Genomic DNA, 18,414 nt, shown 5'->3' on the forward strand with positions numbered 1-18,414 from the left:
CGGTGTTGCCCTTTTTCTGATTTCTATACTCATTTCTAATTGTATCCACTCCCCATTGTTCATGGATATGGGTTTGGTGTGGAGCTGTATGAGCTAGTGGATCTGAATGGTGGGTAGTAGTAGTAGGAGAAGGGTTAACAAGTAGGGGCGTGTTGATCAGTGGGTAGCAATGTAAGGCTGAACAAGTGTCTAACTGGGTTTTTCACTAAGGTTCACAAGGTTAATTTAAAATATAAGGTCAAAGCAGCCAGACTGCAAAATATCTCTAAGTCACTTTGGCAACTATGGCTTAAAGGACCCCTATAATGCCAGGAAAACATACTCGTTTTCCTGGCACTATAGTGCCTTGAGGGTGCCACCACCCTCAGGGACCCCCTCCCGCCGGGCTCTGGGGAGAGTAAAGGGTTAAAACTTACCTTTATTCCAGCGCCGGGCGGGGAGCTCTCCTCCTCCAATCCTCCCTTTCGGCTGAATGCGCATGCGCAGCAAGAGCTGCGAGCGCATTCAGCCGGTCTCATAGGAAAGAATTTAGAATGTTTTCCTATGGACGCTTGCGTGCTCTCACTGTAATTTTCACAGTGAGAATCACGCAAGCGCCTCTAGCAGCTGTCAATGAGACAGCCACTAGAGGATTTGGAGGCTGGATTAACCCTATTATAAACATAGCAGTTTCTCTGAAACTGCTATGTTTATTAAAAAAAAGGGTTAATCCTAGAGGGACCTGGCACCCAGACCACTTCATTAAGCTGAAGTGGTCTTGGTGCCTAGAGTGGTCCTTTAAATGTGAAATTCTCTTTAAATTAATATGAAGGTCTCACTTTAGAAAATAACCCCATATGAAAGTGAGGTTAGGTTGCTGAGCGAGTAAGTAGAGGTGTAGATCAGAGAAGTTAAGTGAGACGGAGCACATCGGTCATGGAGAAACAGAATTTGAGAATGGGAATAGATGACATATGTGGTGTTGGGAAAGTGGGTATGTGTGTGGGGCTGATGAGGTGGGCATGATGCTGGCACATAGATATGAATATATTCCTCTAGTGCAGCTGTAAAGATGAATAAAAGTAAGGGTAACGATGTAGGGCTGGGTTTTTACTTTGCTTCTATTAAGTATATGAACCCCTCCAACCCCACACACAGTTTAGAGAGGCCACTTATTTGTCTTCCCTGGTTACTAGAAAGTTCGAGACCCACAAAGAGGTAGGTCCACCTGACAAAATCCTGAGCAAAATCTTTTCCTTCATAAAAATTAGATTTACCTACCCTTGAACCCCATGAAGGTTTTTTTTTTCCCCAAAATTCCCACTCTGCTTTCAGTATGTCCCATGTTTGGATCAGGAGAATCATATTTGCCAACTTTCCCCAATTATTTTCTAATTACCAGCACTGCTTTTCCCAGTAAGAGTCTATGGAAAGTGTCTTGCAAAATTTGCCTTTGTATATAAATTACACTGCTCAAAAAAATACTTAAACAACACAATGTAACTCCAAGTCAATCACACTTCTGTGAAATCAAACTGTCCACTTAGGAAGCAACACTGAGTGACAATCAATTTCACATGTTGTGCAAATGGGATAGACAACAGGTGGAAATTATAGGCAATTAGCAAGACACCCCCAATAAAGGAGTGGTTCTGCAGGTGGTGACCACAGACCACTTCTCAGTTCCTATGCTTCCTTGCTGATGTTTTGGTCACTTTTGAATGCTGGAAGTGCTTTCACTCTAGTGGTAGCATGAGACGGAGTCTACAACCCACACAAGTGGCTCAGGTAGCGCAGCTCATCCAGGATGGCACATCAATGCGAGCTGTGGAAAGAAGGTTTGCTGTGTCTGTCAGCGTAGTGTCCAGAGAATGGAGGCGCTACCAGGAGACAGGCCAATACATCAGGAGACGTGGAGGAGGCCGTAGGAGGGCAACAACCCAGCAGCAGGACCGCTATCTCTGCCTTTGTGCAAGGAGAAACAGGAGCACTGCCAGAGCCCTGCAAAATTACCTCCAGCAGGCCACAAATGTGCATGTGTCTGCTCAAACGGTCAGAAACAGACTCCATGAGGGTGGTATGAGGGACTGACATCCACAGGTGGGGGTTGTGCTTACAGCCCAACACTGTGCAGGACGTTTGGCATTTGCCAGAGAACAGCAAGATTGGCAAATTCGCCACTGGCGCCCTGTGCTCTTCACAGATGAAAGCAGGTTCACACTGAGCACGTGACAGAGTCTGGAGACGCCATGCAACATCCTCCAGCATGACCGGTTTGGCAGTGGGTCAGTAATGGTGTGGGGTGGCATTTCTTTGGGGGGCCGCACAGCCCTCCATGTGTTCGCCAGAGGTAGCCTGACTGCCATTAGGTACCGAGATGAGATCCTCAGACCCGTTGTGAGACCATATGCTGGTGCGGTTGGCCCTGGGTTCCTCCTAATGCAAGACAATGCTAGACCTCATGTGGCAGCAGTTCCTGCAATATGAAGGCATTGATACTATGGACTGGCCCACCCATTCCCCAGAGCGGAATCCAATTGAGCACATCTGGGACATCATGTTTCGCTCCATCCACCAACGTCACGTTGCACCACAGACTGTCCAGGAGTTGGCAGATGCTTTAGTCCAGGTCTGGGAGGAGATCCCCCAGGAGACCATCCGCCACCTCATCAGGAACATGCACAGGCATTGTAGGGAGGTCATTCAGGCACGTGGAGGCCACACACACTACTGAGCCTCATTTTGACTTGTTTTAAGGACATCAAAGTTGGATCAGACTGTAGTTTGTTTTTCCACTTTAATTTTGAGTGTGACTCCAAATCCAGACCTCCATGGGTTGAAAAAATTGATTTCCATTTTTGTGTGATTTTGTTGTCAGCACTTTCAACTATGTAAAGAACAAAGTATTTCAGAAGAATATTTAATTCATTCAGATCTAGGATGTGATATTTTTGTGTTCTTTATTTATTTGAGCAGTGTATATTACAATTGAAGAATTGGTCACTAAGCTAATATTACAACACAAAAATTGTTAACCAGTATAATGCCACGTAAAATTAGAATCCCTATCAAACAAGTACTATTTAGGCATTACCCATTTGAATCAAAATATGAGCCTTGGAATTAATGAATGCTGGAAACCAGGAGAATTTAAAATATTGATATCTTTATTTACAAATGTACAGAGTTTCACAGAAACATTTTTTGCAAAAACACAAGTCTCCTAAATCAAAATCACATAAATGTTTCCCAGTCGGCTTTATAAAGCATGTTCAACACTTCTCTCAATATTCAACAAAACAAAAAAGAAAAAAAAAATATATATATATATATATATATATATCATCTAACTTTATCATAGGTGTTAAGTGAATTGTTACAAAGTGAATGCAAGACAAACACCCTAAAACACATTGAGCTTTAGAAGGGGTCTTTTGAGAACAGTAGAGTTCAATAGTTTTCCAGCTGTTGCTATGTAGTTCTAAAAACAGCTGGAAATCTGTTGACTACCCCTGATCTATTGCATTTTCCATGCTAACAAGTTCAATTTCTTAGCAATTTTGTAGCAATTTGAATATCAAATTTTAAGACAAACATTTTAAGTGCCTTTCCGATTTGGATATAACATCTTCTTCTGGACTGTATACAACATCCACTTTAACAGGTTTGAAACCTCATCATAAAGTATAATCCCTCTCACATACACAAAAAAAAATATCTGTATTCCTTGATAATTCTGTATACACAGACTATACAGTGCTTTGAACAAGGGACTTCAATCAACTCAAAAGAATCACAATTTTCCTATTCTTTATAACCCAAACTTCCCAAATAATCTCATATTGCCATTATACCCCTCAAGCCAGGAAGATGGACAACGCATTTCACAAACCAGTATCACACAGTTGGTTTCCGATAGAGCACAAAGCAAGCAGAAAAAAAAAATAAAGCCTAGGTATTGACTCTAAACAACCACATATTAGTAACAATATGTCACAAATATTTTTAAAATGTTAATGTCATTATCTAAAACAAAACAAAAGCCTCTTTGTATAGTAGCAGTTTAATAAATTAATTTTGAAAAGCTGTGGTGGCAGCAGAAAGAACACATTTGTCTATATTTTTATTTCCCCATATCTTTGAAATGGTGTGTGAAATGTTTTAGGACCGTTTTAGGACCAAAATATTAAATCGGTTTTAATGCTTGTAAAAGGATAACAGTGGGTGTTTTAGAGGCTGGAATAGATTCTCACGTATTTTTTAAAGCTCATATAATTCCAAACTAAATTCGTTAAAGAGGTGGCTTTGTACCTTAATTGAAAATTTTGTAAGAGAGGACAAGTTATCTTTTTTTTAACGTTCATACATTCTGTATTAGGACATGTGAGTGGGGTTAGAACGATATTGGCTCTGGGAGCAATCACAATAATGTCCTAGGTCTAAAGTGGAGTACTTTAATATAATGCAAGTAATCATGTGCACTAATGGTTCTTATGGGATCAAAACCATTACAGAGCTAAAAGAGAATCTACCAAGGAGGACTATTGGTAATTTAGAACCTTCATCCACTCGTGAGCTACCACATAATTCATAAACATCTTGGGTTTTTTATATATCTGTCAGTGTGATGTAGAGCAAGATTTGATGACATATAATGTTTCCATTTGGTTCCTTTTACGTATGCACGATCCCCACCCCTTTAAGTGATGTCAGCAGATACAGTGGTTTCAATTTAGTTACTACAGATAACCATAGATGGAGGTTTTCTGAAAAGGATCCACTAATTTAGGGTCAAATTCTGACATAAGAATGGCACATCTTGACATGTGTTGCTTTTTTGTGTCTGTAGGGCCAGAGAGATAATAATTGTAAATTATATCAAAATGGCTAATTTGACTCAAAACAGATCGTAGATACAACTACATCATACAAGTTACTTTTGAATCTGATTTTATGAAGGTGATGCCAATTGTCGCTTTTGATATAAGTGACTATTAGAGTAAGGAATAGGGATGTAGTGTCCCTTAATATCCTTCAACATGTCAGGGCTCTACTTATGACAATGGCTTTGCCTAACTCTGGCTCTGAAGGGGATAGATCTATAATTTACCCTTCTGACAGTGAAACGTGACAAGTGCATGCTAGACTACAAAATAATTGGTATGGCAATCAGAAAGCGAATGGATCTTATAAATATAACATTTATGATGTGTAGACACAAAGATCCGGGGTACCAACTGCACTCAGGGTCAAATGTTTCCAAGTTATATGGGTATGGGGAGTATATCAATAGCAAATGGAATGCCAGAGTGTGTTTCTGTTTCTGTTTCAATAATAATAACAACAACACCACTGCATTAAATACTATTTCTGCAATAGAGTAAAAAAAAAATATATATAGATCATTTTAATCAAAAATCTAATCCTAAAAAAAGGATAATTTAAATAAAAAATAAGTCACCAAGTGCCAACATATGATCTGTAATACTCCGGGCAGCAATATATATTCTATCAGAGTAGGGGACTGTAAGTGGCGTATTCGTGTTTTACTCAGTGCTATTTAAATGGTGTGTGTAGATTAGTACAGGATGTAAAATACACCCAGCATCTCGATCGAGCCTTGGACACAGGGTATCCACAGACGCATGGTATACCCTGAACATTTGGGTAGAATCTTCAATAATTTATCCTGGATTCCTGTGCTTTAAGGATAAAGTATAATGTGTGAAGCACAACGAACATGAAACCTTCATGCAGCTACTCTGTATCCAGAGCTGGACACAGATAAAATATCCATTAATCAATACATCTGCTAACCATTCTGCAAGCACTGTGTACAGATATGGACGTCACAAGTCATGCATTGAAATGTCTCATTATCAAACATTGAAAGGAAGAGCGGCTTACCAATCAAATAAAATCAAAATGTTTGAACAATGCAGGGAGATTTTATTAATACCTAAATAATAAAGGTTTAAGCTCAGCAGGTAAAACAAATAATGGAGGGGGAAATAAATAAATCTCCCTGCTTCAACAGTGCCCTGTTAATTATCAAAAGGTTGTTTTTTTAAGGACACAATCGCTCTGTTGAAAAGGAAAAAAATAAATAAAATAAAAACAAATACGAGATACGAAATAAGTAACTTTTTGTCTGAATCACAGCATCATGTGATTTTCTGTATTTATTGAAACTTGAGAAACCTGCATCTTATTTTTAAGATGGCCACTCCCCCCAAAAATAACAAAATAAATAATACATATATATAACAAAAAAATTATAACCAAACTATTTTTCTTATTAGTATTAATTCAAAGACAATGCAGGATTTACAGATAAAACTATTGTGTGCTATAACATTCAAATAAACCTGAAATTATTAATGGGTTTGTCCTTACAACCTTTCAGAATATTTCCTTGATCAAAATTTTGTTTATTTTGTTTCTGCTGGTTTCTGTGTAAACAAAGGGATGATCACTTCAAACAGAAATGCCTCGGGATATTGCCCCTGCTGCCACTAAAAGATCGTACCAAAGCACTTAACAAAAATGGTGAATTTTCAAGCGGCAGACTTCAAATTGGAAGGAAAAACAAACATTTTGAAAGCAGACGGACAAAAAAAAAAAAAAAAGAAACATAATGAAACTTTGGACTTCTTTTCAGATTATTCCAGCTAATTCTGAAACCTTTATAATCTCCAATCTGGGCATTAACGAAACAAAGTTATTTAAACAATCATAGAAATTTGTGCCCAGGTAAAACATAAATATGTCTTTCCGTATTTTTCATTTAAAAAAAAAAAAAAAAAGTATCTTAGATAAAGTTTTGTTGCACGGTAACATAGATTTGTGTGCTTTTATATTTTAAAGTGTGTCCATTCACGCACAGTCATTAGGATTCCTGCCTCCTAATCAGTCCAAGAATAATTTTCTACAGCCCATACGTGAGCGGTTTGATCGGCGGATGTCGAATTTGGTGTCTCGGCACTTTTGGCAAACGTAGATCTCAGGAACATTAGATTTACGAATTTTGGCACAGGAGAGGTGAATCCAAGTATTACATTCATTACATTCAATCATCGGCCTCCCAGCAAATGGCTTCATGCAAAAACAGGTCACAAGGTGCCACGATTCATCATCTACAAGTATGAAACAAAAACAAAAAAAGTCACTTACTAGAGTCACAAATGTACGTGTTTTATATAAACTGGAGTTTTGCTGATCATCTGTGTTGCAATAAAGGAGATATAGATTATATATATATATATATATACACACACACACACCTTTTAACAAAAATAACTATTGCTTATTTTGTGAGTTGATCTTTAAAGTCTAGTACAATACAACAGATACTGTGTGGAATATGTTATCTTGGAAATATGTGATGCCTTAGCTGCGGCTGATCTTTCAAATACTGTTAGTTTTATGCAGCAAGCAGTTTCTAGACAGGTTGTGCTGTACTGGTGATTATCATTTATGTAAAAAAAAAAAATTAAAAAGTATAGCTGGTAACAATACATAATTAAAATTTTTCTGATAACAGAGAAGCAGGTACTTTAACACATAAACAGGAATCAGATTCCTGAGCAAATGCCAGATGACTTTAGCAGAGATAGGAATAATAGCTCTCCACCTCTAGATAAATATGTACCAGTCCGACGGGTTACGGTTTCCATCAAGATTAGACGTTTACAGATTACAAGAGTACCAATATAAACCTGAAACCCAAATTTGGTGTAACTGTAGTAGGACTTGTAGCATTTTTAAACTGCAAAGCCATGTTTAATTAACCTGAAATATGTTTAATCCACAGTGAAATTTACCTGAATCAACCATAATGTCCTCGTCATTTCCTGTACTGTCTTCGTCCCGGAAAACCACCTGTTTCCCTTGCCTTATGACTGTTCGTTTCCCCAGGTTGACCTCTGTATACTCTGACTTTATGTCGTCTACGTCATCATAAGTCATTCCGGCAGAGGCACTGTCCATGCTGTTGTTGGAATGTTCCAACATGGATTCCTGCATATGATGTTGTGGGGACATCTTGAGGTTCAAAGGGTGTTCTATAACTGGAGGACTCTCTTGTATTGGTGAATCTGGCGGTTCCAGTTTAATGAAGGCTTCAATATACTTTTGGTCTTGCAATTCACACACATGCTCCTTTTTCTTGAGCTTCTTCTTCCTCTTAATTTTGTCTATTTTCTTTCTGTCCAGAAGAAAGTTCCCCAGTTTGGAGCGCTTCATTGCGTTTGAGTAGGTTCGTTCATGCTTGAAGTCACCAAAACTTCTTCGTTTCTTTAAGGGTACAGCATCAGATGATGACAGGTCTGGATACCTTGAGTCCCAGCTATCACTGTCAACAGTACTTCCTGTGCTATTTGGGGGGCTGGAACTTGCTCTTAAAGGGCCCTCCTAAATAGAAAAAAAAACACATGTAAGATGTATCAAATTGTATGACATTATCCTGCCATACTAAATAGTTATATTAAGAAAAAAACATTTGTTCTAAACCATAGATTATTAAATTCATTTATTTTTTAAATAGTTTTTCCTCATCAGGAAACTTGAAGCATATCTCAATCACTACTACAGTCATGTGATCAGAAAGCTGGCTAGGGCATGTGAATATATATATATAGATAACAAAAATAAATTTGAAGTTGAGAATTCACATTTACTTATTATCTTATAATTTATAATGCAGAATTATTAAATAAGTAAATATTGACATTTAATGTACATATAAGAGGATACAAGACTTTTTCTATTAGAATCTATAAACCACCACTTTGAGACTATCAAGTCGCAAAATTAAAGCAAATAAAATTGCTATAACAGTATCATTTGTATCACTTCTGATTTGTACACAGTTTCAAATGTAAAGACAATATTAGAACAAACCCATTCTCAATTAAATTACTACGGAAAGTATTGGCAACAATAAGTGTAGTATACATTATTGAATTGCTGAGCATGGTACAATTACAGGCAATTCCAGTGTGAAAGAAACAATCACCTACTTATAGTTACTGTGTAGACAAATTATTTTCTGACAGGGTCGACATTTTGTGGGGTCTGAGGAGGAAAAAAGGTTGAGAACACCACAAGTGTAATAAACTTTGTATTTGTCTTGGTTTCTCAATTATATATGTTCTTATATATAACTATTATGGTATATATGTTGGCATTATATGTCGCTATATAAACTACTGTAATTGTAACAGACTCTGACTCTGTTCTTACAGGGACACGCCTCTAGTGGCGTAATAAACTTAGCAACAAAACACTGACATATCTACTAAATCGCAATGTTTTAGCTTGTAGGGTTAAAACAAAAGGATCACAGCGCCCAGACCTCTTCATTGAGAGGAAGTGGTCTGGGTGCTTTAGAGTTATCTTTGAGCTTTGGTAAACTGACTGCTAAATTGGAAAAATTTGATCAGAACAGCCAAGTTGGAAATATTTGGATCTATTTATATACTTGGGACATTGTTTCCTTAAATCACCTATTGTGTATTTATTGTTACAAACTCAATTTGTCAAGCTCATCAAAACCCACAGCTTAGTAAATAACTCCCTATGGGGGGGCAGCACCAAGGTTCAGTACCCCAGTATGAGCTAATTTACTGTTGGATAACACACTTAAAAAGATTTATTTTGAAGAAAAAAAAAAAATAAATAAACACATTAGCTTTAAGTCATGCTCTTATCAGAACTGGAAATATTAAAGTACCGGTCAAGTCAAACAATCTGAAAAAAGAAAAGAAAAAAAGGCTTGGTTAATTTTAGATGATTTACCTCTTGCGGGTAGGGTATGTATCCAGCATACGCCAAAACAAACGTACAGAATTTATTGAAATCCTCCACAGTCCTTTGCCTCCTATAATTTGGAGTTCCATCCTGAAAATAGAATACAAACTGATAAACAACACATAAAAAAAAGAAGAAAAATCAACCCAAAAAAAAAAAAAAAAGCCAACAACTTAACAAGTCGTACCCCTATCAGGACTATGTTCCCCAAATAAATGAAATGCTTCCTATTTGGCGAAGATATACAGGATCAATGAGTCCTCCATTACAGTGGACTTGAAGCCAGAACAGCAGTATTAATACATGTAGGTGCACACCAACTCCTTTAATATATTGACAAATTGTGTATAATAGAAGCTGTAGCATACCGCAGCTTTACATGTGAAAGGTTATCAATAACCAGCTTAGGAGTTACTGGCTCCTTACACTATAAACTGCTCTGGCTCGTCCTTCTCTTGGACTTCATGTTTAAGCTAAAACCCACTTTGCAGTGAATTAAAATGATACTTCACCAGCAGGGCAGAATTTTTCCGCATGGCAAAGGAGCCAATTGATATGCATACCCAGCAACTAGGATAATTGTTGGGGGAAGTGAAACAAAGCACACACACACACACACACAAAAACCAACAAGTAATAATAGCTTAGTAAAGCAAACATTAATATATGGGGGGAGGGAGAGTAACACTGCAAACCATTTGTTTGATTATTAACAACTAAATGTATTTAAAGGGACAGACTCCCTTTAGACTGCTGGTATTTTAAAAGTTCTGAATGAGTAGGCAGATCCGTTTTGAATATTGTTTGCCAATTGATTTTGTTTGTATAAACACGTTTACATGATTTAGCATGTTTCAAAGTCAGTTGCTGTACATTCTGTTTTGGTCTGATTTTTGTATGCCAACAATCACGGCACAAAAAGGTTTCACACGCATCAAGGCTGCCAAGGCTGGTAGTCTAAAAAGAGTGACATTTGTAGAGCTCTCCCAGTACACTTCATGCAGAGATATTATTTACAATGTAAAGCAATATGTCTTATGGAGGCAGACATTTTGTATCCTTGCAAAGCACAGAACCATGCAGCAGACAACCGACGGCCTAGATCTCGTCAGTTAGCCAACAATTTGGCTTGCCACCCCATTGCTCTGTGAATAATAGGAAGCATAGTCCACATTATTGTGAATGACAACAGATTAGTCTTTGCAGCACTCAAGCGTCTTAAAGAAATATTTTCCTTTTCGGCATCCCCTGTTCCTTGTAAAAGCAGGAGATCCAAATGATCCCTACTACGATAGAGTTTTAAATGCAAAGCAGGTTAATCGCAGGCTCGCTCGCGAGACGGACATGGGGTTGGAAACGTAAGATATATCTGCTCTCTTCCCTTTAAACAGGAGTTTCCAAGGGATTCTTCGTAATTACCCTTCATACCAAACATTGCAGGATGTCAAAATCTCGAAGAATGAGCAAAGCTAGATCCGATTTGTAATTTTTCTTTAAAATTCTTTTACGAATTCGATCTGGGAAGACTATCGAAGATCAAAATTAGCAGTCTACAAATAGGTAGGATGCAACTGAGCCCATTCCACTGAATTCAAGGGGGCATGACAGGAGTGCATTCCTTGCACCCCCTTGGCATGACTGGCAAACCATCATGGGTATTGTTCAACATCCCGAGGTCTCTGATGTAGATTTGTTGTAGTCAATGGGTACGTAAAAAGAGGTTTTATACAAAAAGGCATTCCTTCTCCTATGTTAATGTTCTTTTCATGTTTAGAGCTCCTTCTTAAACTATTCCACAACCAACTGCCTTCTCACTGGTAGAGCTTTGCGGTTAGATATTCTGTGTTGGAAAATTAACACTTTCTGATAGTTGCTGCTCACAAGCTTTCGGCAGACACTCTGCAGCTTAGCCTCCGCTCCACTGGTAGAGTGCGTTTTACAGGATTTGCAATGCATTGCAGGGGGAGCTTGGAACAATGCACAGGAGGTGTGTCTAATCTAAACAAGTCATACCAGGCATCTAGCAGAACCATCAACAAAATGGAGGTATGATACGAGTAACCCCATCGCTGTCATAGGGGCTCAAAGGGTATTCTACAAACTAGTTGCTGGACTTAACCAATTAGTCCATATAGTGGACAGCCAGGTCCACATTTACACAACAGAAAAGTGGTTATTTTGATGAATTTACATTTTGAATTTGGCAAACTTCCAAAAACCAAATAAAACTGGCATGCAAATAGGTTGGGTATCATGGGAAGAGTAGTCCACAACAGGTTTAGTGCTTAAGCCCACTGGTCTAGTACCAGTGGAGCTTTGTGCTGCTGATCTAGTCGCTGGGAGGAGGATGGGCTAACTAGGAGATCGAATACTGAAAAGGAGAGATTTAACTCTTTGAAGATAAAGTTCCTCTGTTTAAGACATCCTCAGAAAATCTCCCTAAACAGTCTCTTATATAGAACAGTGGTTATCAAACTTTTATTGTGAAATGGAACCGGAATCCCCCATAGTATCCCTTGAGAAACACAGATCTAGAAGGATTCAACCCTTTCACAAGAGGTTAAGTCAAATCATTATCTGTTGAGAGCTCTGTCAACGAATCTAAAGGGGTTAAGATGCGTAAATAAGAGAATACAAACAGCACAAGTTTCCTTTTTCATGATAACAGCGGTTTAGCATATCCCTTTATAATAAGAATGAAGGGGTTAATCAAATGCCATTGTGCATTTGAACCATCTGCTTTTACTGCTTAAAAGCTAAATAAAATAAAAAATAACATGAAAAAGAAGCGAATATGTCATTAACCATGGTCTATGCCCAGATCAGTTTTAATCTGGAATTATTGGACTTTAACCCCTTGCATTCCAACAATGTGTGGATAAATCAAAAGGGCTTAACTAGGAGCGAGGTGGGGACGAGGGAAGGAGGAGCATGTGATTTACAATAACGCCACCATTAAGAGGCACTTCCTTCATTAACAAAGACATACTTAACCCTCTCAGTGCCAGATAATAAATCAAAAAAAAAATAGGATACCCATCCATTATATGTTCCCAAAACATTATGTGACGTCACATTTCATGTGTGACTCCCATGATGCATTAACCCTTAAAGCATTCTGACTACTAAACATATCTATCCTATAAAAAGCAGTTTATTAATGTTGAATTCTCACCAAGTGCCATTAAATGATATAGCTGATGTACAACACATCTTGCTTTTACCAAAATACATATATTAACCCCTTAAGGACACATGCCATGTCATGATTCCCTTTTATTCCAGAGGTTTGGTTCTTAAGTGGTTAAATTATACTTTTACACATCCACATAATTTGGACAATTGTGACAAAGACCCAAATGATATACACACACAGTATTAGCTTGAAGACATTTCTTAACCCCTTAAGGTCCAGGTGCAACAGCATTCTAACCATGTCACGCTACAAAGAAGATTTAACTAACCCCTGCTCATTAATGCATAATTTGAGACATTAGCTCACTAAGCTATTTGATTTCAAGTAACTAGTAAAATAAATTCAGAAAAAAAAAACCATCATTAGTATAATTCCAGCGTCAAATAAGTTTTTTTTTACTCTAGGGATGTCAGTGTCACTACAGAAAACAATTTATTATGGATAATTGCCCAGGGCCATAGGAATATAATGTGCATATTACAATCAACAAGGACACAGAAAACATAACTGGTTCCCAATACTAACAGCCCCCAATCCAGGGATCGAAGGTTTAGACTTAGCTGGGAGAGGATTTAATTTAAGACATTTGGGTAGCAAATAGCAAGCCTAGCTATGGTTCATTTCAGGTGGAACTAAGTGTAGGTGGAGTGAAATCTCTTAAATATATTATTATATGCATCATGTTTTTCGAGAATTAGAAAATTAACTCTAGAAAATGTGTGTGTTGGTTACCCCCTCTAAATATAATTACATTTAAACAAGCAGAGACTGTATTGAAAATCCTTGCTAAAAAGCAAGTTCTCCCTTTAGGTAATCAGTAGGATGGCCATAATGATAAAGCAGTATATTTTGATTATATCTTTGTTGCAGATGGCAACATGTGGCAAGGAGATTGCTTTACGTGTCCCTCCAAACCACCATGGGCCATGCCAAGAATGAATTCTGTTCCATCAAGGCTACCAAAATGAAAAACCTTAACCGTGCGATTGCCAGAGGGGTGTCTAATTTTTATGGTATTTACAGAGTTAACCCTAGAGAAATGGTGCAGATACTACGCAAAGGTGAAGGCTGACCTTGGAATCATATGGTTTGCTTGTTTAAACTTAAATCCTCCCCCCCCCCGCCCCCCAGCACCTTGTACATTTCCAATATTAAAATGTAACCATGCTTTAAATTAGATTTTAAGAAACGTATTACTAGTCCCATCACAAAAAATGGAAAAGAAATCCGCCATCACGAATCACATCAATCAAAACGAGTCTCGTCTGATAAAAAGTCTGATTAACAGACCCATCCATTCTATTTCTAAAATAACATGTAATGTTTGGACTTTGTGGTTCCTAACAGCCTCTCACTGTTTCAACTGTATAAACCACAAAGTTTTTTTTATAAAAGGAAGGGGGGCAGAAAAACAACTCTAGACCTAGATGCCTAGGACTTCCATATATGATAAGCAGTGGGACTGCAGGTTTTAAGAAGACATCCCTAACACTGGTGACACCGCAAAAGGAGAGCCCATGGGAGGAGCGTGCTGTGAGTGACAAGCAGCCCAGCCACAGCCACCACTGCACCCAGCACAGCCAGAGACAGGAGAATGGAAAGCAATGGGACCAAAGACTTGCTCTGCTGGACACACAGCAACTTTAACCCAAAAGCACGCCATTAAGTTTTTTGAGGGCTATTTAAGTTATATTGGAATAAAATTGTAATAGATGTAGCACAGCATAAAAGTGGGAGGCTGTGGGATTCCCTGAAAGGAATGACAGCCCTTATTGCAGTGAAATAAGTGCTCTCACTAAAAAGGTTTGTGCTCTTATACCAGGGGTCCCCAATCCAGTCCTCAGGGCACACCAGGGCAGAATCCCCACAGGGACAGAATGGTGAAATGCCTAAATGTTGGACTGCTGGTATGCTTTGAGAACTGGATGGGGCCAACTGGTCTATACACACAGAGCCCTGACCTGTATACCATGATTATGGATACCATGTAACCAATCTTGGCTTCACTTCCAGGTATACAACAATACAGTCTGAAGTCAAGATGGAAAATATATATGGGGGATGAGAATTTGTAAGGGCTCCTGCTTGCTCACTCTAACAGCAAGTGCACATGATATTAGGGCTGATCAGTGTGAAAGACCCACCAGGGCATAGAAGGGGGCTTCCCCTCCCCCACTACATGACCTAAACACGTTGTAGCTTTTAGCTCTATAGTCCCCTTGACCAACAAAAGCATAATATGAATTCATGCTATGTGTATGGCAAGCATAAAAACTAGATTGTTTTTATAATGAATTGTTTAACTGCTAGAAATCTTACAAGGTAAGGGGATCCCCTCCTCCCCACCCTCATACACTATTTTCTCCTTTCTTACTTGTAATCCTCTTTGGCTTTACCCACAGGGGTTAACAGACCTTCCCCGAAGACATAAACCCCCCCAGTAGTTAATCAGTGGCCCCTGACAAACAGCCAAGGATAGATATTATATTAGCAATACTAGAGGGAGTGGGTGTAGCCAGCACCATCCGCCTCCCCCATCCATCGCCCTCATTTCGCCATAACTGAAGACACATACAGGGGGGCAAAATGTGATTTATAATTTTACATGGGGTTCACAGGCTCAAGAAAATCGTTAAAAAAAATTTTTTTTTTTTTACAAAAACCTCTCTTTTCTACAGGTCTGATGAGAAACTTCAGGAAGGGGGGTGGGGGGTTGAGAGACAAAAGATCTCCCACAGCAGCAATGTAAAGTATAGAGCCCCCCCATAATTTAATAGTGAGGGTTAACAGCAGGCAAGATTAATCAGTATTGTAAAAAGCCTGTTGGTGCTTGGTAAGGGGGAGGCAATGCTTGGCAACTGCTGTGTCAGAGATGTCTATGGTGTCTAGGGTCTGGATGAAGGGTGCAAACCAGTCATTTGCCAGTTAAGATCTCTTAAAGGGTGCTGCATTGTTTCTTATATTGGGGTACAGATGCCAGCACTAAATATCGATTGGGTTTGGTGCTGCAGCATACCCACACAAAAAATAAGGGGAAACAATTAGAAAGTAGAACTTAGTATTTATTACAGGGACTCGGGGTTTTACGTATCCTATAATGAGGAAAGGGATCCCCCAAATCTTGGACAGGGTAAGCCTTAAAGTCCATAGTGTGAGCTAGATTCAAGATGGTGATCCATAAGAGGCACCCTCATTTCTTGCTATATACCTAGAGAGGGCAGTTGCTGACAATAGGTCCCCCTCCCCCCAAATCCACCATACATAGGTGCTAGAAGGTCTAAAAATCCACAATTGAGACTGTGTACAACAGACACTCGGATTTTGAGAGCTACCCCCCAAAAATTACTTTTCCCTTTTTGTTATTTTATCTACAAGGACAAGATGGCGCAAGTTGTAATGGGAAACCGGGCAAACATGGCTAGTCTGGACAGATCTGCTAAAATATGGTCTGGGCAGAAGTAAGACATATGAGGGCCCCCACATCTAAGCCCGGGAAGGAGGGTGGATGTGGGGTGGTCACCACTACCCCCCACCCCAAAACAGCACATGGGGTATAATTGTAAGAGGAAGCACAGCAAGATAAAATAAAGACATAAAAAAACAACTTACCTCCGAATCAAAAGTTGAAGTAGATGCTGTATCCATTGGTGAAATGTAGATTTTGAGGGTTACAGGGGGGGAAGCTGGGGAGAGAGCAGTGGGTTGGGTGTGGGGTGTCTGGAGGGCTGATCCCCTCCCTTGAAAGTCGATGGAGGTCTGAGGCTTCAGTTCAAAATCACCCTGTGGGAAGGGGTGGGGGTTCTCTCAAAGGGGCAAAAGAGAAGCGGTGGTCCCAATATGGTGGGAAGATCTTGGTCTCAGAAGTGCCTTTTCTTCAACTCTTCTTTACAGGCAGAGCAGGGTGCAGGTTTCCCCTATCCCTGGAGCAACAATCAGCAGGATTACAATGTATCTCTCCTCCACCTTGCAGGGTTCCAGAACCTCTGACCAACCCTCCCCCAACAGAAATTAATAAAATAAAAATCAGATTGTTTTCCCTTCACCCCCCACCAAATTCACAGTCTCTGCTACAGCACCAGAAGGGAAAAGCCAAACAATCCAGCCAAGTACTCCAGCTTTCAATGAATACCTTTTTTCTTTTTCTCTCTCTCTCTCTGACTGTTCTGATGTCACTGTCAATTTGCTTTTGTTAATCTAGCCTTCTCGGTAGGATTGGCCAGTCTCAAGAGAAGATAGCCAATGGCGGCCGAGCAAAGGATTATGGGGATTGGAGTTTTACTATTCACCACCAGGCTGGCGGTGGATACCTTTTTTTATTTTTTTGTACTCACCAAACTTTATTGCACCATAGAATATGCACAAAGATAACAAATGAGTAGTCTTATTATATATTGTTTTTTTTCTCCCCCCAGTGATTTTTTTTTTGTTAAAAGGATTTTTCCTTCTTTTTTTTGTGTGAAACTAATGTCTAAAAAGTAATGTGCTGTTATTATTATACAAAGTTTAGTGCGAATTCCAGCATTACCTACCCCCTCCCTCTTATTACTGACCATACAAATGTAACATTAGCCCCTCCTTAACGAACATTACACACCCAGGGGGTGGACTAAAATAAACATGCCTCATTGTGATGGCTCTGACTCCTACATTATTCTGTGGTGTAATTATATAGATGTGAGACATAATGGGTTTGTTTGTGTGTTGTGCTCTACGTAGGCACCACTAAAGTTGTTTTACCCGGTATAGTTCCATAGTAGTGGCATGTAGCAGTGTATATTATATTGCATGAAGGCTGTATATACATATATCCACCCGTTGTACAGCGCTATGGAATCTGATGGCGCTATATAAATAATAAAATAATAATAATATGCATTGTGCTGCATGGCCTTTGTGAGTGGGTGGTATACATGCCAAGTGCCATGGATCCAGTAGGACTGTACCGCGTTTGGGATAGTGCCCCGCTATCTTAGGTTTACAATCAGGGTCCTCATCTACCTATTGTTCCTGTAACATTTTGTACGTGTCCTATTTGTTGTTACATTTCCACCTTTTAAAATATTGTAAAGCATTGCGGAATAAGTTGGCGCTATATAAATAACAATAATAATACCCGCATGAGGGGAAAGCAGAGCTTAAATACACCGCAAGTTTAACGTTAACCCATCAACAGACTTTCATGTGCTACACAAAGTGTGTTCAGCTGATGAGACATACTCTGGTCACGTGCAGCCCTAAGTGGGACTGGGATGCGCGATGGGCAGTAACAGCAGTTTTACAGACAGGACATGCTCCCTCCCAACACCATCATCACTGACATGGCCTCGTACTGGCCTACGCACTCATGTCACGATTTTATCCTTCCCAATGTTGGGAAACATAGATTGGTATTCTTTATTAAAAAAAAAAAAAAGGTTTTTTTTTTTTTT

General features: G+C 39.1%; 1 protein-coding gene across 1 annotated transcript; it reads right to left on the reverse strand.

The window, feature by feature from the left end:
* Nucleotides 1-6,292: 6,292 nt before the first annotated feature.
* Nucleotides 6,293-17,135, reverse strand: PHF13 (PHD finger protein 13). The gene is made up of 4 exons (XM_063437124.1): nucleotides 16,595-17,135; nucleotides 9,778-9,879; nucleotides 7,803-8,391; nucleotides 6,293-7,115 (listed from the first exon to the last, which is right to left on the reverse strand). Exons 1-4 carry the CDS (start codon nucleotides 16,628-16,630, stop codon nucleotides 6,889-6,891), a joined length of 954 nt encoding a protein of 317 aa, XP_063293194.1. The 5' UTR covers nucleotides 16,631-17,135; the 3' UTR covers nucleotides 6,293-6,888.
* Nucleotides 17,136-18,414: the final 1,279 nt, after the last annotated feature.

The sequence above is a fragment of the Pelobates fuscus genome, chromosome 11 (genome assembly GCF_036172605.1).
Source record: "Pelobates fuscus isolate aPelFus1 chromosome 11, aPelFus1.pri, whole genome shotgun sequence".
NCBI classification, from domain to species: Eukaryota; Metazoa; Chordata; class Amphibia; order Anura; family Pelobatidae; genus Pelobates; species Pelobates fuscus.